Source organism: Lepidochelys olivacea (assembly GCF_965140295.1).
Source record: "Lepidochelys olivacea isolate rLepOli2 genome assembly, chromosome: 11".
NCBI classification, from domain to species: domain Eukaryota; kingdom Metazoa; phylum Chordata; order Testudines; family Cheloniidae; genus Lepidochelys; species Lepidochelys olivacea.
This window is the reverse complement of record NC_140421.1, coordinates 45,418,992-45,439,790: the sequence shown is the minus strand read 5'-3', so window position 1 is coordinate 45,439,790 and position 20,799 is coordinate 45,418,992. Positions and strand designations below refer to the sequence as shown.

Here is a 20,799-nt window from a genome sequence, read left to right as displayed (position 1 = left end):
GTTCCTGTTGTTTTGTAAGTAAATTCCTAAAACAAAAATGGTATTTTTAAAGTGCCTGAGGTGCCTAAGAGACCTATCCCAGAGGAAAAAGTACCTGTTCCCAAGAGAAAAGAAGTTCCTCCAGTGAAAGGTACATCACCTCTTCTCTGAAGTTATCAAACTTTGTTTAATATTTAATTAACTTTACTACTTCTTGTATATTTGCTGCGTAGTTGTAGCCATGTTGGTCCTAGGATATTAGAGATATGGGGTGGGTGAGGTAATATCCTTTATTTGACCAACTTCTGTTGGTGAAAGAGACAAGCTTTTTTGCTTACACAGAACTCTTCTTCAAGTCTGGAAAAGGTACTCAGTGTGTCACAGCTAAATATAAGGTAGAACATAAGGAGTTGAGCATAAGGAGTTAACACATGTTGGAGGAGACCATTCAAGGTGATATGAGCAATTAGCATCTCTGGAGTTGTAGGACAAAGGAGGGTTAGCGGGTTACAAATTGTTGTAATGAGCCATAAATCCAGTGTCTTTATTGAGTCCATGATTTTTAGTATCTAGTAAAGTTATGAATTTAATCTCCCAAGCTCATGAAGATATGAAGTGATTTGAAAAGTGTTTGCCCAGGAGTGATAGGGTGTTTTTGTTGTATGTTTGATATAAACATTTATTATCTTGTTCTTCGGGAGGCATATCTTCATTTGAAATCTTTGTGAGCATGTCTTTTTGCTTTTCTGTTTGGAATGGCATGTGGGAGGTAATCTCAACCAAAATCATGTTTTAAAGTGCCAGAGGTGCCACAGAAACCTGTGCCAGAAGAAAAAGTGCCTGTTCCCATGCCCGAAAGAAAGGAAGCTCCACCAGCCAAAGGTACAACCGTGTGTGATTCAATGTGTGCATCCTGATCTTTCACCCTTCACTCGCCTTTTCATCATTCAGGGCATCATGAGGAGAAACATATTTCTGTTCTTGCGAATTGTTATTCTGTGGTCTTATGCTTCATGTCACTGTTCTGTATCTTATGGTTCAAAAGTGAAATTCTCAATGTACAATAATATCTTTAAAGTGCCTGAGGTGCCCAAGAAAGCTGTCCCAGAAGAGGAAGTGCCCATTCCAGTGCCTAAAAAAGTGGAGGCTCCGCCAGCTAAAGGTACATCAGTTTGCGACGCATCCACGCAATTCTGTCATTGCTTGCTCACAAATGGAACATTACAAGTAAGGGGGTCTGATCCTGTTCCAAAAGAACTCAATAGCAAAACCGCTCATTGATTTCACTGGGTTCAGGATCAAGCCCCACACTGTGAATGTTTCTTATAATGCAGCGTTTAGAAAACTGGTTTTTGCTTTACACATTTGTACCTTATGTTTTAAGTTGTCTTTCTATTTTGGAGCCGTGGAAAGGATAACAATGATTCATAAATCAAAATAATATTTCTTAAAGTGCCTGCTGTCCCGAAAAAAGCTGTTCCCGAAGAGAAAGTTCCTGTTGCTGGGCCTAAAAAAACAGAACCCATCCCTGCACCTAAAAAACCAGAACCTCCACCACCTAAAGGTATATCACCTTCAAATTGAGAGTAATTATACATATTCAAAGTGTGTGCGTGTGTGTGTATACACTTACTGTTTACATGTGTATATATGTGTGTGTGCATGGGTTTGTATAATATACAGCTTTTTGTTCCATTGAATCTTTCACACCCAGATAAATTTGTGTAATTCCCTTCTTATGTGTTGTTTTAAGTGTTTGCTATCTTCTGTTTTCTGTTTCTGATGTTGTACAAAAATTAAATTTGTTCAAACAAAATATCTTTAAAGTGCCTGAGGTGCCCAAGAAAGCTGTCCCAGAAGAGAAAGTACCTGTTGCTGTTCCTAAAGTAAAGAAAGCTCCGCCAGCTAAAGGTACATCATTTTGGGGTATATGGAAGTGAGTGTTCTGTCATTTGGACGTTGACATTTCAGTGGAATTTGGTTGTGGCGATCACAATTTAGATCCTCATTTCCATACCCCAGTGTTCATTATTAAGGAATAGTAGGGCTCAGACAGGGCTTGATCCTGCAGCATTGAAATCAATGGGAGCTTTGGCACTGACTTCAATGGGCTCAGAATCAGACCTTTAATGATTAACTGGTTTCCAATTATAATGATCTGCCAAGAACAAAACTAAGAGGCTTTTTGTATGCTAATCAAAGCAGCAGTGTCCTGCACATAGTGTTTGTGTGGCATAAAGTGTCTTTTAAACAAAATGTCTGGTAGAATTCTCTTTGATTTTCCCTTGGGCAAGGATGTGGTATGATCTGTGCCCTGAAGAATCTCCGATACTTAGCCTGAGAGATCTGCAGTACATTCTAATATCTCACAGCATGCACTGCTAAATCTACTACAGAAAAAGGTACAAACACATCTGACTGGGTGACAAGAACTCAAATCCTAACTGTGTAGAAACAGAAATGAAGGCAACTGAGTACAGACAGCACCCGATGATGCTGAACTTTATGCCCATTCAGCAGAGTGGTTTACAACTGAACTAGAAAGCAAACACACTGGTAGCTCTTAGTATGCAAAATAAGATGCCAAAGGGGTTTCTATGTACTCCCTTTTTGTAATATGTGAATATGTGTTGCAAATAGTGTTTGATTGGTAATGATGTGTCGTAGATAACCATCAGCAGGAAAGTTGCCCAAGCTGATCCTTACATCCCAATTCCACTGTAACGTTACCATGAAATACACATACAGAATATTCTTTATATCAGTGGTTATTGTTGTGCAAGTTTGTGTCCTTGTGTTTTATGTTGTGTTTTTCTTTCTGATGTTGCTTGAAAATGAAATTCTTAAAATGAAATAATATCTTTAAAGTGCCCGAGGTGCCAAAGAAACCTGTCCCAGAAGAAAAAAAATCTGTAGACATTCCTAAAAAAATGGAGCCTCCGCCAGCGAAAGGTACATGAATTAACTGCAAGGCGAATAAACAGTGTTATTATTCCCTTACATTTTCAATAACCGCACTAACATCCAATCTGAGGCTGAGCCTGAATCCACTGAAGTTTTGAAATTGACTTCACTGGGAGTAGGCCTTACAAGATACAGTTATAATTTTGTCCTATGCATTTGTATTCTTTTGTCTGTGTTGCCCTTCTGTTTCTGATGTATACAATTTCTCAAATTGCTAACATAAGATAACATCTGCAAAGTGTTTGAGTTGCCTGAAAAATCTGTGCCTGTAGAGAAAGTGTCTGTTGTTTGTAACCTGATTCCAGCTTAAAAACACTTACAGTATGTTCTTTAGTTCAGTTCTTGCTTTCACTGTGTCCTGGCATTTTATGTCCTCTTTCTTTTTCTGATGTTGCTTGAAAATGAAATTTTAAAAATCAAATGTCTTTTAAAGTGCAAGAAGTGCCTAAGAAACCTGTCCCTGAAGAGAAAGTACCTGTTCCTAAAAAGGTTGAGGCTCCAACAGTTAAAGGTACAATAGTTTAATAATGAAAATATGAACACTGACACTAATTAATGTGAATTGTTCAACTTCTTAGTACAAAGTATTTTAATATATGTGCCTTGTGTTACTTCTGTGTTTTGATATTTGTTTGTGGGTTTATATTTCTGTTGTCTGTAAATTTATGTACTTGGACGTTGGTTTTGATATTGTGTAACAAAAATACTAAAACCAGATAATGTCTTTAAAGTGCCTAAGGCGTCTAAGAAAGCTATTCCTGAAGAGAAGATACCTGTTGCTCCTCCTAAAAAAGTGGAGCCTCCAGCTGTGAAAGGTACATGCATTCTTGACAGCTATCATATATGTTAAAATAGTTGATCTTATTCTTTCTAATACCAGCGTTTTCTGACTGTTCTGTCAAATTTCTGTGTATTCTTGTCTCAAAGATTAATTGTTGCACTATAAAATCGTGAGACTGTGTTTTGTATTGCTTTCTTATTTGTATTGCTTTGTTAAACCATTTAAAATCCCTAAAAGAAAGCCATATCTTTAAAGTCCCTGAGGTACGTAAGAGATCTGTTCCTGAAGAAAAAGTGCCAGCTGCTGTTCCTAAACCAAAGGAAGTTCCTCCAGCCAAAGGTAGAGACATGCCTTACTGAATTTCTTCAAAATATCTATTCCTCTTACTTGTTCCTAAAATATTTTGGAATGTGATCACTTTTCATAGAATCTCTCTTCCTTTTTATAAAAACTTCTTGCTGTTGTATTTATAAGATGTAGTTTTCTGTTGACTCTTTTTGTCTTACTCTGTACAAGTCATTTCCAATACTTTAAAGGTAGTAACAGTAATAATACTATCTTCCAAGTTCCTGAGGTACCTAAGAAACCCACCCGGGAAGAGAGAGTGCCTGTTCCTGCTGCTCCCCCTGTTCCTGCAGTGAAGGAGTATGAATATGAGTATGAGGAGTATGAGAAGTATGAGACCTATGAGGCTATAGAAGAGTTTGAGGTTCCAGAGCATGAAGAGATTGAGTATGAGGAGGTTCCAGAGCCTGAAGAAATCTATGAGGAGGTTCCGGAGCCTGAAGAGATCTATGAGGAGGTTCTGGAGCCTGAAGAGATTGAGGAGTATGAGGAGGTTCCGGAGCCTGAAGAGGTCTATGAGAAATATGAGGAGGTGCAGGTGATTGAAGAGGTCTATGAGAAGCATGAGGAGGTTAAGAAGGCTGAAGAGATCTATGAGGAGGCTTATGAGGTCACACCAGCTATAGGTACACCAGCTCATGATTTTTTCATTCTTAACTATGTGTGTCAAGTTTCCCCCTCATGCTCAGTCCTCCTTTCAGTGCTCAAGTCTGTGTTTTTCCTGTCTTCAGTCCTCCTTTCTGCGTCTGTAATTGATGGTGATAATCAACTTGAGAACCATTTCCCCTCCCTCAGAAAACCTATTTGGGGGTAGGATGAGAAGACTCCCACTGAGCCTTCAAAAGCAAAGACAACTTTGTTTCACTGTAACTAGAGCAATTTTCACATTGCATAAATGGCAGCCTTCTGATGCAATTCAACTATGGTCTACATCCAGTATAATTATGGGTGGCAGCATTATTTCCTTTTAAGAAACATTTTGCCCCGCGATAATTTTCAACAACAGAGCAGTTAAAACTTAGTTAGGACCTTTCTTCCCATCATTATCATTTGAAATTCTCCATACCAGGCAGATGGTGCTTTGACAATGATCATTCCCCACCCTGCTGAAAAAGGATCTTCCTCAGCTTTCAGTTGCTTACATAACTTTGAGCACAGTAATTGTTCTCGTCTATCTTTGTGTGTGTGATAAGTTCTACAAATATGTGATCTTTGCTCTTCATGTCTTATATTGATCCTATTTCTTTGCAAGTAACTTAAAAAATCCCTAATAAAATGTCTTTAAAGTGCCTGAAGTGCCTAAGAGAGCTGTGCCAGAAGAAAAAGTACCTGTTGCTGTTCCTAAAAAAGAAGCTCCGCCAGCTAAAGGTACATCAGCTACTGGATACATTTAAAACTGAAGCCCTCTATCTCCCCAGAATCCCAGCTTCCAGTAATGAAGGTCCTTCCTATTATTTGACCATTAAGACTGGAGTTTTTATTTGCCAATTGAGTAACAATTAGGATTAAGATACCAAATCAACAATATTTCTTTTAAAACACAAAGCCCTGCATCTCCTTTCTCAAAAGGCAATTTTCCTCTGGATCCTTGTATGACATATAAGGAATGGAATTACTTTTATTTATTTATTGAGATTTATAAACATAACCTATTGAAAATGGTAGGGAATTTATTGAAACAAGGGTCCACTCAGCTATTTCTTGCCGATGAATAACCTCCAATCTGTTAAGCCTCTTTTTTCCCCTCCCGTCTTCATGTCAAATGAATGAACAGTTTCTACCCATATCTTCAAAAACAGTGATGATCTTTCTCAACTATAGCTATAATTCTAGGGGGGAAACCTGGCCCCATTGAAGTCAATGGGAACAGGATTTCACTTCTATTCTATTCCCTATATCATGCTTTACTAATACAGTAGAAGGTCATGGATAGTACTGCCATTGTCAGGGTAGCATACTTTCTGCTGTAGACCAGAGCTCTATATTGTTCTCACTATAGGGCCGTATTTGTACAAAACACCCTCTGTGCCAAATCTGCTAGTCTTTATTCATACAAATTATCCTATTGAAGTCAGTGAGAGGCATTTTTGGATAAGGATTTAGGGCTTGAATCCAGCTTTCATTGAAGTCACTCAGAGTCTCTCAATTAACTTTAATGGGGCCAAATTGAGGCCAAAACTAAGAGTGTAGGATTTGCCTCCTAAAGTTGAATGGGAGTTTTGCTTGCATATAAATAGGAGGGTACAACTTCTTAGTTCATGCAATATTTCATAATCTATCTAAAAGGACTATTTAAAAGTCCATCCCAATTTGAAATTAATTCAATAAGGAGTTGGTCATGTGTATTGAAAGGAGATTGAACACCAAGAATCAGGAAGCAGAAGCATGGCCAGCCAGGTCACAAGTTAATAAATGTGATGTAGGATGCTCTGTGCTCATGTTCTTTTAATTTCTATGATTTTTCTGTTGAATTAAAGTTTTATGTTTGGTTTCTTGTGTCACCTTTATTCTTAAATAATATAAATATTTCAAAATTCCTAAAAGAAAGCAATGTCTTTAAAGTTCCTGCACTGCGTAAGAAACCAGTCCCAGAAGAAAAAGTACCTGTCGTTGTTCCTAAAAAAGAAGTGGCTCCCCCAGTTAAAGGTATATCTATTCTTTGTTGTCATTAGGGAACAATGAACTCTTACTTAAGTCTTTGATCTTCCATTGTTTGTTGCGTAAGACAGAAATATACTTTGTCTCAGTGATTCTTTGTTTGTCCTAATTAAGTATGATCCTGTGTCTCACGTTGCTTTTCTGTTTGTAATGATTTATGAAGTTGTATATGTAAGATTCCTAAAAAAATGCTATATCTTTAAAGTGCCTGAAGTACATAAGAGAGCTGTACAGGAAGAGAAAGTAACTGTGGCTGTTCCTAAAAGGAAGGAGCCTCCACCAGCTAAAGGTACATGAAAACTATAGTTAACAGACCTATGGTTCTCTCATATCTTCATTAGCATGAATGTCCTGCAAGAAGCATTTAATTCTCGCTTGTTTTACAAGCGTGTCTTTCTGGGTTTTGTTCTTCTTTTTTCTGACTTCCTCTAAGTAACTTTAAAAGTTCTAAAAGTTAAAAAATGTCTTTAAAGTGCCTGCTGTACCCAAGAGAGCTGTCCCTGAAGAAAAACTACCCACTCCTACTCCTGAAATACAAGTTCCACCAATGAAAGGTAGAGGAACCTTTGACTGGAATTTTATGGAAAGACTTCATCTTTATCTCACTCCTAACTAACATCCTTTAAAGTGCAATTCATGTTCTTTGTGATATAGCCAAGGTCCCTAGTATCCTGCAGCACCTTAGATTCTGTAATGAGGAGTAAGAAATTCTGAGTCAAAACACTTCACTTACATGACGCAAGTGAACTGGAAAGTAACTGAACTTTACTCTCTTAAAATTAAGGGGGAAGGGGTCCCCAACTTTTTAGTGCTAGAAGTATATTAGGCCCCCAACTTTTTAGTTCTAGAAATATATAAGTGAATTTTGTTTAAATTGAAAATGTTAGAGAATAACTTATACACAATATTTGTAAAGAAGGCATTTCAATATTTATTTAAAACTGGTTGTGCCACAGATATCAAGGTGAAATAATTCAAGGTAGTCCCTTGTATCTTGGGAAGAAAGGAGGGCAAATGGAAAAGAGTGAATGGAATCTATTCCATATGGGACCGCACAAAATGAAAGCAAATATTTTAAAAATCTTCAAGTCATTTAAATCTGTGGTATTAATTCTGTAATTGAATAATATCAGTTCCTACAGAACTGCAGCGTACTGGAGACTTTGGCAGTACTTTTTTTATTAGTTATTCTTTGTTGTCTTTGTTTATGTTGGGTTTTTATTTCAAAATTATTTGCAAATAATTTTGAGAGTTTTAAAAGAAAGCTAATATCTTTAAAGTGCCTGAGGTTCCTGAAAGAGTTGTCCCTGAAGAAAAAGTACCTACTGTTATTCCTAGAAAAGAGGAAGCTCCTCCATATGAAGGTACATCAACTCTTCACTAAAGTTATAAAGCAATGAAATACAGAGAATTAGTCAATCAGCTTCATAGTGCAGTCTATTTTCAATATAATTAGAAGGACATTGTCAAATTTAAATTTAAAGAAAAATGATTTACAATTATTTTCAATACATCCCCATCACCACTCTTGAGTCTCTATGCCGTTTTGTTTCCAATCATATTTTTCTATTTTTAAAATCTTCTTCTCTGCCATGTTACTTTCTGGGAAAGACCCACAAAGAAATAGGCTCAGGTTCTGATTCAGGAAAGCATTTATGCAATTTTTAACTTTGATGGGACTTGAGTAGGTGCAGCTTAAATGCTGTCTTGAGTAGTGCTCTGTGCTTTATTGGGCATAACTGAATACACAGGAGAAACTGTGAAATTGACTATACAAGAGTGCTGTCCAATATAAAAACTAAAATAACTGGAAAAGCAGAGGAATATATATACACCCTATAACCTTATATACACACACACACACACACAAACACACACTCACACACACTTTTTTTAGTAATCTTAATAGGTATTGCAGCAACAGTAGGTAAAAAAAATTCAGATAGAAGTGTGCCATTTAAATTGACGATGTCTCCTTAATTTATGCATGTGTTCAGAGAATTATGTTGCTTTACAAGTCTGTAAGTTTGCATTATAAATTGTCTTTCTAATCTTTGTTTTGCAAATATTTTTGAAATGTCTAAAATGAACTAATATCTTTAAAGAGCCTGAAGTTTATGAAGACATTCTCCCTGAAGAAAAAGTTCCTGTTGCTCCTACAAAACAGGAAGTTCCACCAACTAAAGGTATATCACATCTTCAAGCAATTCATAAAGCAAAGAGCTCCAGTACCTTTGTTACTCATCCTCATGATCCGTATCAGGTTTCATGCAAATAATTCATGTGTTCGTTCTAACTTCTCCTTGATTGTCTTGTCCATCTGTGTCTTCCATTGCCCTTCTGTTCTTTACATTTTGTATTTTATAAATTCTTAAAAGAAACTAATATCTTTAAAGTGCCTGCAGTGCCAAAGAAAGCTGTTCAGCAAAAGAAAATACCTGCTGCCATACCTAAAGAAGAAGCTCCACCAATTACAGGTACATGAGCTCAGACTGAAATTTTAATGAAAGAAAAGATATCTTCACCATATTCTGTTTTAGCCTCTTTTAAAGTTGATTTAATGTTCAGTGTGAGATATCCCAGGCCCCAGTTTACTGCACTGGCTTAGAGGTAGACTCTATAGTGATACAATTCTGAGGTACAAGCTACTGCAACAAGTTCATTCTCTGGTATAATTGATTTTTGCCGCAAACCCTTATGCTTTGTATGAATGAGTAATACAGGGTCAGACCTAAAAAAACAAATTCTGTAATCGTAACATATTTGAAAGTGGGTGCATAACTGGTTGGAAAACTGTTCCTAGAGAGTAGTTATCAGTATTCACAGTCAAGCTGGAAGGGCATATTGAGTGGTATCCTAGGATCTGTGCTGGGTCCGACTCTATTCAATACCTTCATCAATGACTTGAATAATGGCAGAGAGAGTAGGTACACTTATAAAGTTTGAGGACAATACCAAGCTGTGAGGGGTTCCAAGTGCTTTGGAGGATAGGACTATAATTCAAAATGATGTGGACAAACTGGAGAGATGGTCTGGAAAAAAAAAAGGATGAAATTCAATAAGGACAAATGCAAAGTACTCCACTTAGGAAAGAACAATCAGTTGCACACATACAAAATGGGAAATGAATGCCTAGGAAGGAGGACTGCGGAAAGGGATCTGGGGGTTATAGAGCATGACAAGCTAAATATGAGTCAACAATGTAACACGGCTGTAAAAAAAAAGTGAACATCATTCTGGTATGTATTAGCAGGAGTGTTGTAAGCAAAACACAAGAAGTAATTCTTCTGCTCTACTCCACACTGATTAGGCCTCAGTTGGAGTATTGTGTCCAATTCTGGGCACCACATTTCAGGAAGGATGTGGATAAATTGGAGAAAGTCCAGAGAAGAGCAACAAAAATGATTAAAGGTCTAGAAAACATGACCTATGAGGAAAGATTGAAAAAACTGGGTTTGTTTAGTCTGGAGAAGAGAAGACTGAGAGGAGACATGATAACAGTTTTCAAGTACATAAAAGATTGTGACAAGGAGGAGGGAGAAAAATTGTTCCCCTTAATGTCAGAGGACAGGACAAGAAGCAATTGGCTTAAATTGCAGCAAGGGCAGTTTAGGTTGGACATTAGGAAAAACTTCCTAACTGTCAGGGTGATTAAGCACTGGAATAAATCGCCTAGGGAGGTTGTGGAATCTATCACTGGAGTTTTTTAAGAGCAGGTTAGACAAACACCTCTCAGGGATGGTCTAGATAATATTTAGTCCTGCCATGAGTGCAGAGAACTGGACTAGATGACCTCTCGAGGTCCCCTCCTGTCCTATGGTTCTATGATTCTGCAACAATAAAATTCCAGTATTACAGAATACTAGGAACCTTGGATAATATTGTGTTTTGTTAGTATTGTTTTTGTTCATAGTTTGTAGTTTGTGTTTGGCTTTTGTCTAAGGATTTTGTAAGAATTTTGAATTGTCTAAAGGAAAACTAATATCTTTAAGTGCCTGAGGTTCCTGAAAGAACTGTCCCCCAAGAAAAAGTACCTAGAGTTGTCCCAAGGAAAGGAGAAGCTCTGCCAACTAAGGGTACATCAACTCTTCATTGGAATTTATAAAGCAGTGAATTCCAGAAAATTTGAGTCACTATTCTTCATAGTTTAATATCATTCATTTAGGTTTTTGTTCTATTAGCTTTTTGTTATTTTATAAAAGCTGTGTATTTTGTTTCTTAATTCTCTATATAGATATTTTTAAAATTCCTAAACAAACTAATATCTTTAAAGTGCCTGAGATGCCAAAGAAAGCTGTCCCCAAAAAGAAAGTACATATTGCTGCACCCAGAGAAGAAGCTCCACCTTTTAAAGGTACATGAACCTTTGACTGGAATTTCCAGGACAGAAAAATCTCTTCATTTATTGTTTTCTAACCTCCTTTAATGTGTAATTAATGTTCTGTCTGATATAAACCCTGCTGTGGCCATTGCACTAGTAGCTCCTTTTTGGGGGGAGGGGGAAGGATTTTTTCCCTCACCACTATGTTGGCTGTGGTGGAGGGAGGTTTTTTTGCCTTTTCCACAGCGGGTGTCAATGAGGACCTTTTCTGGTGAGGAGAAAAAGTGGTAGGCTATATGTCACCACTTATTTTGTAAGTGTGGGGCAGATGTCCAGTGCAGGTACTCCATAGGGAAGGCATCCAGTAACCAAATAAATGGCCTGGTAAAGGACTTAAAAGGAGGTGCTGGATAAAGGATCAGAAAGGGGGAGGGGAGTTGGGGACTCCTATGATTGGTATGGCAGGGAGCCAAGCCCTCTTTCTTATAGGCCACCTTAACCCTCCTACAAGGGAGGGTGGATGGTAAGGTGCAAGGCATGGGTTGGCTGTGGGACCTGGATGGAAAATAAGCCCCAGGTAGTTATTTGGAATAAACATGGATTTACCTGCACTGTTCCCTTTATCTGCCAGGTAGTCCCAGAAATCTATATAGTAATGTATAGTACAGTATAGTAAAGCCTGATTTAATCCATATCAGGTGTCTCCTGTCCTTCTTTTGGTATAGCCAGACAGTAGACTTTGTTTCATGGGGTAACCTACTGGCAATTGGCCTACTTCTGCAAAGCAGTAGAGAGCAGCTCTGTGAATCCCACTGCAAGATAGGGCCTTACATTTGTTGTTTGTCATGTTGTCTTTTTGTTCTAAGATGTTGTAAGTAATTATGAAACTTCTAAAAGAAAACTAATATCTTTAAAGTACCTGAGGTTTATGAGGAAATTCCCCCAGAAGAAAAAGTTTCTGCTGCTATTCCTAGAAAAGAGGAATCTCCACCAGCCAAAGGTACATCACCTCTTCAAGGAATTTACAAAGGAATGAATTCCAGAAAAATACAATTATTAATGCACATGGTTTAATTCATGTTCAATATGTTCAGTCATTGTGTTGGTTCTAATTGCTCCTTGCTTGTTTTACCAGTTTGTCTCTTTGTTTTATGTTGCATCTCTGTTCCTTATATGTTATAAATTCTTAAAACCACCTAATATCTTTAAAATGCCTGAGGTGTCTAAGAAAGATGTCCCAGAAGAAAAAGTGCAAATTGCTGTGCCTAAAAAACCAGAACCCCTTGCTGTGCCTAAAAAACCAGAACCTCCACCAGCCAAAGGTATATGTTAACTGATAAAATTGCAGTTTTTATAAAGAGTCTTGTTTTGCTGAGAAAAAAAATCTTCTTTGTCTAGGACTTTATTCATAAATTGTAATCATTTGGTAATTTGTAAATTCTGTGTGTCAAACTGTCGTCAGGATTTGGCATCATTCATGTTATGTATGTCCCTTTCTTATGTTTCTTTACTATTCTTAATTGTTTGCATATGTCTTTGGAATTTCTAAATTCCTAAATTAAAATAAATGAATATCTTTAAAGTGCCTGAGGTGCCCAAGAAAGCTGTCCCAGAAGAGAAAGTGCCTGTTGCTGTACCAAAAAAGCCAGAAGCTCCACCAGCTAAAGGTATAAAGCATCATAAATGAAATCATGAAGAAAAATAACCTTTTCTTTTTCTCCTGTAATCATTATTTTTTCCTGAAGTTTGTCCTGTCCTGTTCTTTCTTTTTTTTCTCATCATATAGTCATTAAAGTCTTTTCATTTGCCAGTTTCTTCTCCCCTAGATATGCAAGCATAACTCCCATTCCCAAGACATAAAAAAGGATGTCAGACAACTGGCTGAAAAAGAAAGGGATGAAATTGTATTAAATTAACAATAAACAATAAAAAATAAGCTAAGCCCACACCTAGGCAATCCTTACAGTGCAAATACTCCCACCAAATGAATATCACAGCTACTGGGGCTTAAATAGGGAAACTGAGTCACAAGTCAGTTTAGGCTTAATCAATTTTTTTCCTTTATTTGTACAATTTTAGATAGAATTATTGTCACTTATAGTGTCTGAACATATGTTTATGCCAGACAATAACAGACAAGACAGAATTAGTAGTGGCCCAAGTTACCACATTCCGGAGCACTAGGAAGTTCTTCCCCTTCCATCATGGTTGTCACCTCCGCTGATCTCCTGGTCTCGTCATTCATTCCTGTTTTTCAGTTTCTGGTCCAGTGTTTCTCCAATTTCAGGCTTGTTCCCTTGAGTTTTTTTTATACATTTCCACATTCCAGATTATTTAACCTTTATCCAATTGGCTTTTACCACATAAACCCTTTATTTTTTTATGTAAATCATATGTTACTCATGCCCAAGCTTCAATTACCCAACTTCTGCATTTTTTCTGCTGGTTTTGTAATTTCTAGGTCATGTGGTTCTGTGTCACCCTGTTCCTAGCCTTACCAGAAGAAGGATGTTTTTATTTATCATTGCATGTTTGTGTACCTCTGATTTATATCTTCCAACAAAACATATTATTTATTGTGCCAGCAATAATATCATTTTAAACAAATCAGAAATTCTATGTAAAACAGTAATTGGCAAAACCCCATTTATGACAAGCAAGGTGTTGTGCTAAGTGTTTGTCATCTTATCTATACTCATTCACTATCCTTAATTACAAATCATTCTAATATAGCAAATAAATCTTTTAATCTTACCATTTAACAATTCTTCATTTTTATATTTCAGTATCATGTCAGAACATGTATGTTATCGTCCCCTGAACTTAATCTATTAAGTCGGGGGAGTTATGGAAAACACAATGATTCTTTAATGTCAGCATTTCTTATCTTTTTTTAAACATGTATTTTCAAAGGCCTTTTTCATCTAGAGTCCAGTTTTGTTTGTGACTCATAACTCAAAAACTTCATTACAAATTTTCCTGTGTTGTATTTCAAGGGGTGCCTCAATTTTACGGATTTGCTATTTAGTTGTTTTTAATGGTACCCCAACAACAGTCATTGTAAATACCTTCACAAGGTCCATCAAATCCATCCACAACCAGCAGATCATAATATTGCAAAGTTCCCATTTGATAATGCTCATATTGATATTAGTGGATATTTGGTTATTGATTTGCATGGGAGCAACAGAAGACCCTTGGGCCAGTTGCTATGATTCCTCCAGTCAATTGAGAGTCTCTGGAGTTGCCAATTTGGATGGTGTGCCACGAACTGGCTAACTAAGAACAACTGAAGTTCCTGTGAATAGCTCTGGCAACCAGGCCTTGGCGAGAAGAATGATGGGCCAATGAAAATTTTGTGATGAAAACATCTCTTTGTAATTTGTACAGAATGTTTGTGTTAACAACTGGTATTTATATTTAGCATCTTTAATGTTCTTTCATGTCCACTTGTTTTTTGTTACTTTTCTGTTCACAATATTTTATATGTATCTTTGGAATTCGTAAAAGTAAAAGACACTAATATCTTTAAAGTGCCTGAGGTGCCCAAGAAAGCTGTCCCAGAAGAGAAAATACCAGTTGCTAAAAAGCCAGAACCTCCACCAGCTAAAGGTACATATTAACAGTGGGGATGTTATAAAGAAAAAATATCTTCTTCTCTTGGAAATTAATGGTTGCTGGGTTTTTTTTTCTTTCTCATTTAAAGATTTCTTAAATAGAAGTAACACGCTGCATATGTGTATAACAAATCACTCTTTGACACTGCTAATGTTCCTGATATGCTTTTATGATTGCTCTTTTTGTTCGTAATAATTTGCATACCCTGGAAATTTTGAAATGTAACAGAAAGTAATGCTGTTTCTTTAAAGTGCCTGAGATGCCCAAGGAAGTCCCAAAAGAGAAAGTACCCATTGCTGTGCCTAAAAAACCAGAAGCTCCGCCAGCCAAAGGTACATCTCATCACAGCTAAAACAACAGGGGGTGGGGAAGAAAATGACCTTTGCCATGTTCTTGCAAATGTTATATGTTAAGTAAGCATCACCATGCCTTATTTATTTTTTATTGTGAGAAACCTATTCATTTGAGGGCTCTAATCTCTTTGTTGTTTAAAAAAACCTCTCATCAGTGTTAATGGTTGTTAAGGATATTTGCTGAACAAAATAGGCAAGAGGGTGGAACTTGAGGCATTAGAAACATTAGAAGTTTCCAGGAAGACTCTGACGACTGTTTCTGAAATTCTGATGTTAAGTAGAGGGTCAGATCAAAAGAGGATTTAAAGAATCTCAAGGCACATGCTGAATGACCGAGGCCCAAGTGGCTTCAGTCGGGGTAGGATGAGGCCCACAATGTGTGGATGGAAAGAAGTTGTGGAGATAAGAAATGTTAGGGGGAAAGGGCAGATATGTGGAATGGACAATGTCAGCCATAGCCAAATGGCAATCTAAAATGACAGAATAATTTAACCAAGAAAGAGAAGACAATCCAGCAAGTACTGAAGAGTACAGGGTATAACAGTGAAAAATGCTTATATTAGTGGAAGGGAGGATAATGCCAATAAATGTGTGTCAAACTGATGGCTTCGTTGATGATCTCCATAATTTGTGTTTTCTTCTTAATTTTAACATTTTATATGTATCTGTAAAATTCCTTATAATAACCAAAACAAATATTCTTTCTTTAAAGTGCCTGAGGTGCCCAAGAAAGCTGTCCCCGAAGAGAAAAAAGTACCAGTTGCTGTGCCTAAAAAACCAGAAGCTCCACCAGCTAAAGGTACACGTTGTCAATGATAAAATCATGGAAAGAATTTATCTTGTTCCTTCTGTTGTAACTTTTTAAATATTAATTTTGAGCCATCTTTTTCCCCACTGTAATCTGCAATTTTCTACCTTTTGTTTTGGGGGAATTCTCATCTCCTCTTTATACTTAAATCATTCTCATTCAACAGTGGAGTAAAGTAGTGTAACATGTACTATGTGTACTGTAAGATCAGACTTTTAAGCCAGGCATCATTGATGCTGTTTCGTGTTCTTATTGCAGCTTTTCTGTTCTTAACTCTTTGTATGTATACTTGACATTCTTAACAGAAAAATAAATTAATATTTTTAAAGTGCCTGAGGTACCAAAGAAAGTGGTTCCAGAGGAGAAAATACCAGTTGCAGTGCCTAAAAAACCAGAACCTCCACCAGCTAAAGGTACTGTCATTATGGGAAAAAAAAACAATAGCAGGAAATCATAGTCTTTTTCTTCTGAACATTATTTAAAGACAACAGCAAAGACCTTTCTCTGGTCTCTTGCTGTTGGCTGAGATTTGTAAAACCTACTTATTATATGTAAGTGAGACAAACTGATTGTGGAATATGGTAGGTTCTTTAACATTGTTGAGCTCTCTGTGTTTTATGTTTTTCTGTTCTTAATACTTTGAACGTATTTGTGAAATTTCTCATAGTGAAAGGTATTAATATTAATATTTTAAAGTGCCTGAGGTGCCAAAGGAAGTTGTTATTGAAGACAAAGTACCAGTTGAAGAGCCTGAGAAACCGGAACCTCCACCAGCTAAAGGTACATGTCATCACTGATGAAATCATAAATAATCTTTCTTATTTTCTGGAGTACTGTTTGAACATACAGTTCTCTTTCTGCTATGAGATATGTAAATTGTTCTTGTTGTGTAAGCTGTGGTATGTGTTGGGGGTGGGAATAGAAAGAGGATGAAATTCAGCCACGCACAGAGCTCCAGAAGAAGACCAATGCACAGGGGAAATTTCATGGAGGAAATGAAAGAGAAATTGATGCTTAGATCTGACATCATCGATGTTTTTGATGTCCCTGAGTTTTATGTTTCCTTAATGTTCTTAAAATTTCAAACATATCTTTGAAATTCATACAAATAATAGACACTAATATCTTTAAAGTGCCTGAGGTGCCCAGGAAAGGGGTCCCAGAAGAGAAAGTACCAGTTGCTGTACCTAAAAAAACAGAACCTCCACCAGCCAAAGGTACAAGTGCTCAGCGATATCGTCATAAGGAAGAGCATTAGTCTTGTCCTCGTAAACCTAATTTTTAGCTGACTGTCCAGTCCATTTTCTAATATCTGAGATTTGTTGATTCTACTCAGTGTGTGAGATGTAATCCAGGGGTGTCAAACATCCAGTCCACTGAATATATCTAGCCATTTGATATTTTTTGTCACGATTGTTTACATATTCAAAACACTCAAGGCCTGATATTTTTAAAAAACCTTATGATTGTGCAGAAAACTTTCTAAATCTGAACCCAATGTAAACTAATGCAGTGCTGTCTTTCTGAGTCTGCTGGCAGTCTAAAGTAATAGATCAGAGAGATGTAAACAACTCTGTCCTCCCTATCCTCCATTGACTTGAGCATTAAGACCAAAACCCAATGGTAGCTATTTAATAAAATAATTAATTATTTAATCAGGGGTCATTGTAGCAGATGAAATGAGGAATGGGGTGAGAGGGAAGCCCAATGAATAGGGAAGGCAATGCAGGAAAGGAATTACAGGTGGAAGAAAAGAGGAGTCTCACCAAAACAATGGTAGAGGGACATGAACAGAATAGAAACAAAGGGTAGAAATAGTGATAATCCTAAAGGGGAGTTTATTTTCCCCCATGTGATTCTGAATGTAAATACAGAGTACTGAAAAAACTCTGAATAATTATAATTAAGAATTTAGTTACGACATAAAGGTCAGATTCCATGACTGATCTGTGTTCATCCTCCATTTGGGAGTTACCCATTGTGTAGAGAGAGGCCTAAATTCTTACATTTGTACCTTGACATAGGGATCAGAAATAAAAATGGAATTTAGCTTCCTCACACAATGTGTTTGATACCCTTGCTATGCTCTGTGTGCGTGTGTGTGTATGCGAGAGAGAGAGAAAGAGAGAGAGAGACTAAATGTGGTTTGAATATGAACTTGTTAATGTCTTGAATACATCCTTGTTTTGTTTCATTATTCATCTTATTGTTTTATAAACAACTTTGACGTTCATAAAAGTAAAAGTTACTAATATCTTTAAAGTGCCTGAGGTGCCCAAGAAAGCTGTCCCAGAAGAGAAAGTACCTGTTGCTGTACCAAAAATACCAGAACCTCCACCAGCTAGAGGTACATGTTATCATGGATATCATCTTAAAGAAGAATCTTTGTCTTATTTTCTTTAGCTTTATCTTAACATTTTTGTCTAGTCCACTTTTTCCTATCTGAGATCTGTAAAGTGTACTCACTGAACAAACAGTGTTTAGTATAAGAGTGTGAATGAGTAATCAAAGCCTGAATATTGCATCATCAATGTTTTTAATATCTCTGTCTTCTGTGTTTCATTCTTCTTAATGTTTTGCACACATTTTGATAACTGTAAAATGAAACAAACTAATATCTTTAAAGTACCTGAGATGCCTGAGACAACTGTCCCAGAAGAGGAAGTCCCTCTAAAAACAGAACTTCCGCCAGCGAAAGGTACAGGTCATCAAAAATCTTTGTCTCATTTTCTTGACCATCATTACTTTTCACATACTTTTTCCTGTCCATTTTCTGCCACCGGAGATTTGAAAATTCTACTTGTTTGAATTGTACGGCTGGGGTGTCAAATACATGCTCCATTTACTGTATCTGGTCACAGGAAATATTTTTCTGGTCTGCTTCACGTATTCAGATTGCCCAGAATCTAAGATTTTGTGTTTTTAAAAAGTGAAAATATTGTTATGAGAAAAACTTGCCAAATTTGAACTCAGTTTAAGGGTGTGTCTACACTGCCCCACAGTTCAGACTAGGGGATAAGAGTAGAAGTATGTACCAAAGTTCTGAGCTGTAACTCCCCGGTATTGAAGCTGCAGGCGCAAACTTAAAGGTCCTGAGTTTGCACTATGTGAACTCAAGACTTTTAAGTCCACGTCTGCAGTGTCCACACAGGGGAGTTACAGTGCAGCACTTTGGTCTGCACTGCGACCCACTCCCCCTAGTCCAAACTGCAGGGAAATGTAGACATGCCCTTAACTTCTGCTGTGCTCTCTTTGTGAGTCTGCTGATAGCCTGAAGCAATGTATCTGAGAGGTATTAACTCCTTCTCCTCTCCTGCTCCCTCTGCACACACACATACACAGTTGAAGTCTCTCGGCATTAATTCTAAAGCATAATGATGACACATTAATGTAGCAATTTTCATTTTAATGGATGTAATGAGGAAAGGGTGATAGTGAAGTCTAACAGATAGCAATGAAACTGGAAGTTTATACAGGGAAGGAAATGCAGTGGGAAGAAAAGAGGAGACATCCAAAGACAAGAAAAGAATGAGACAGAGATAGATATAGAAGGAATAGAAAGAAAGGGCAGAAATAAGGGAGTGTAGAATGTCCTCTATTCCCCCACTCCCATGTGGAATGTGTAGACAGATTAGTGCGCAGTGAATGCTGATAACTAAAGTTTATTTACAGCATAAAGGTCAGATTTCACGATTGATATTTGAGCAGTCCCTTCCAATCTGAGTACTGCTGTGCATAGACTGGGTAGATGTACCTTAATTCATACCCAGACAGAGGTATCATAATTAAAAATGCAGTTCAGCTTTTTCACAAAATGCCTTTGACACCCTTGTTGTACCATGTGTGTGAGACAGAGAGAGAGAGAAAGAAAGAGAGACTCCTTGTTTGAACATGACCTCATTAATGTATTGGATATGTCCATATTTTATGTTTCATTGTTTGTCTTCTCTGCAAAATACACAACTTTAACATTCATAAAAGTAAAAGATCCTCATATCTTTAAAGTGCCTGAGGTGTCCAAGAAAACTGTCCCAGAAGAGAAAATGCCTATTGCTGTGCCTAAAAAACCAGAACCTTCCCCAGCTAAAGGTACATGTCATCCTCAATGTCATCATGAAGAAAATCTTAGTCTTATTTTCTTGAGCATTATGTTAACATATTAATTTTAACACTGACATTTTCTCCTATCTGAGATTTGGAAATTGTACTCATTGAGTAGATCGTACTGAGTGTCAGAGTGTGAGTGACTAATCAAAGTTTGAATATTGAATCTCTAATGTTTTTGATATCTCATCTTCTATGTTTCATTGTTCTTAATGTTTTGTACATATGTTGAATACTCTAATACAAAGCAAACTAATATCTTTAAAATACCTGAGATACTGGAAAGAGCTGCCCCAGAAGAGAGAGAACTGATTACTGCGCCTAATAAAACAGAACCTCCACCAGCTAAAAGTACAGATAGATCAGTATTACTACTTTTTTCTTCTTGAACAGTATTTTAACACCTTTTTTCCTTTCTGTGATCAGCTATCTGAGATATGTAAAGTGTATTCATCATGTGAACTGTACTGTGTGTAAGTGTGTGTTATGTTAAGTGACTAATCAGTATTTGAATGTTGCTTCTTAAATACATTTTGATATTCATGACTTTTGTTTATTTGTTCTTCTTACTGTTTTGTACACATCTTTAACAATTATAAAAGTAAACAGAAATATTGTCTTTAAAGTGCCTGAGACGCCCAGGGAAACTGTCCCAGAAGAAAAAGTGCCTGTGCCTAAAAAAACAGAACCTATCGGTGTGCGGAAGAAACCAGCACCTCTGCCAGCTAAAGGTACATGTCATCGTCGACGTCATCATGAGGAAGAATCTTTGTCCTCTTTTCTTGAACATTCTTTAATATATTGTGTCCTGTCCTTTTTTCAGTTATGGACTTTGTACTCATTGTGTAATTGATACAGAATGTGTGTG

The 20,799-nt window shown here is 36.9% G+C and overlaps 1 protein-coding gene across 1 annotated transcript in view; it reads left to right on the top strand.

Annotated features, from left to right (window-relative positions):
- The window catches only part of TTN (titin), a gene marked incomplete at its 5' end in the record, with an annotated part of 307,317 nt that overhangs the window by 162,473 nt on the left and 124,045 nt on the right, over positions 1 to 20,799 (top strand). The window contains 26 exons of the mRNA XM_084642843.1: positions 53 to 130; positions 1,058 to 1,141; positions 1,433 to 1,543; positions 1,807 to 1,890; positions 3,377 to 3,454; positions 3,675 to 3,758; positions 3,962 to 4,063; positions 4,261 to 4,695; positions 5,357 to 5,437; positions 6,614 to 6,715; positions 6,933 to 7,016; positions 8,008 to 8,091; positions 8,833 to 8,913; positions 9,106 to 9,204; positions 10,962 to 11,081; positions 11,965 to 12,048; positions 12,632 to 12,715; positions 14,583 to 14,660; positions 14,918 to 14,998; positions 15,732 to 15,818; positions 16,157 to 16,240; positions 16,961 to 17,044; positions 18,091 to 18,174; positions 18,454 to 18,525; positions 19,833 to 19,916; positions 20,558 to 20,662. Of these exons, the coding sequence (XP_084498969.1) occupies positions 53 to 130; positions 1,058 to 1,141; positions 1,433 to 1,543; positions 1,807 to 1,890; positions 3,377 to 3,454; positions 3,675 to 3,758; positions 3,962 to 4,063; positions 4,261 to 4,695; positions 5,357 to 5,437; positions 6,614 to 6,715; positions 6,933 to 7,016; positions 8,008 to 8,091; positions 8,833 to 8,913; positions 9,106 to 9,204; positions 10,962 to 11,081; positions 11,965 to 12,048; positions 12,632 to 12,715; positions 14,583 to 14,660; positions 14,918 to 14,998; positions 15,732 to 15,818; positions 16,157 to 16,240; positions 16,961 to 17,044; positions 18,091 to 18,174; positions 18,454 to 18,525; positions 19,833 to 19,916; positions 20,558 to 20,662 (2,634 nt within the window). The remainder of the gene's footprint in view (positions 1 to 52; positions 131 to 1,057; positions 1,142 to 1,432; positions 1,544 to 1,806; positions 1,891 to 3,376; positions 3,455 to 3,674; positions 3,759 to 3,961; positions 4,064 to 4,260; positions 4,696 to 5,356; positions 5,438 to 6,613; positions 6,716 to 6,932; positions 7,017 to 8,007; positions 8,092 to 8,832; positions 8,914 to 9,105; positions 9,205 to 10,961; positions 11,082 to 11,964; positions 12,049 to 12,631; positions 12,716 to 14,582; positions 14,661 to 14,917; positions 14,999 to 15,731; positions 15,819 to 16,156; positions 16,241 to 16,960; positions 17,045 to 18,090; positions 18,175 to 18,453; positions 18,526 to 19,832; positions 19,917 to 20,557; positions 20,663 to 20,799) is intronic.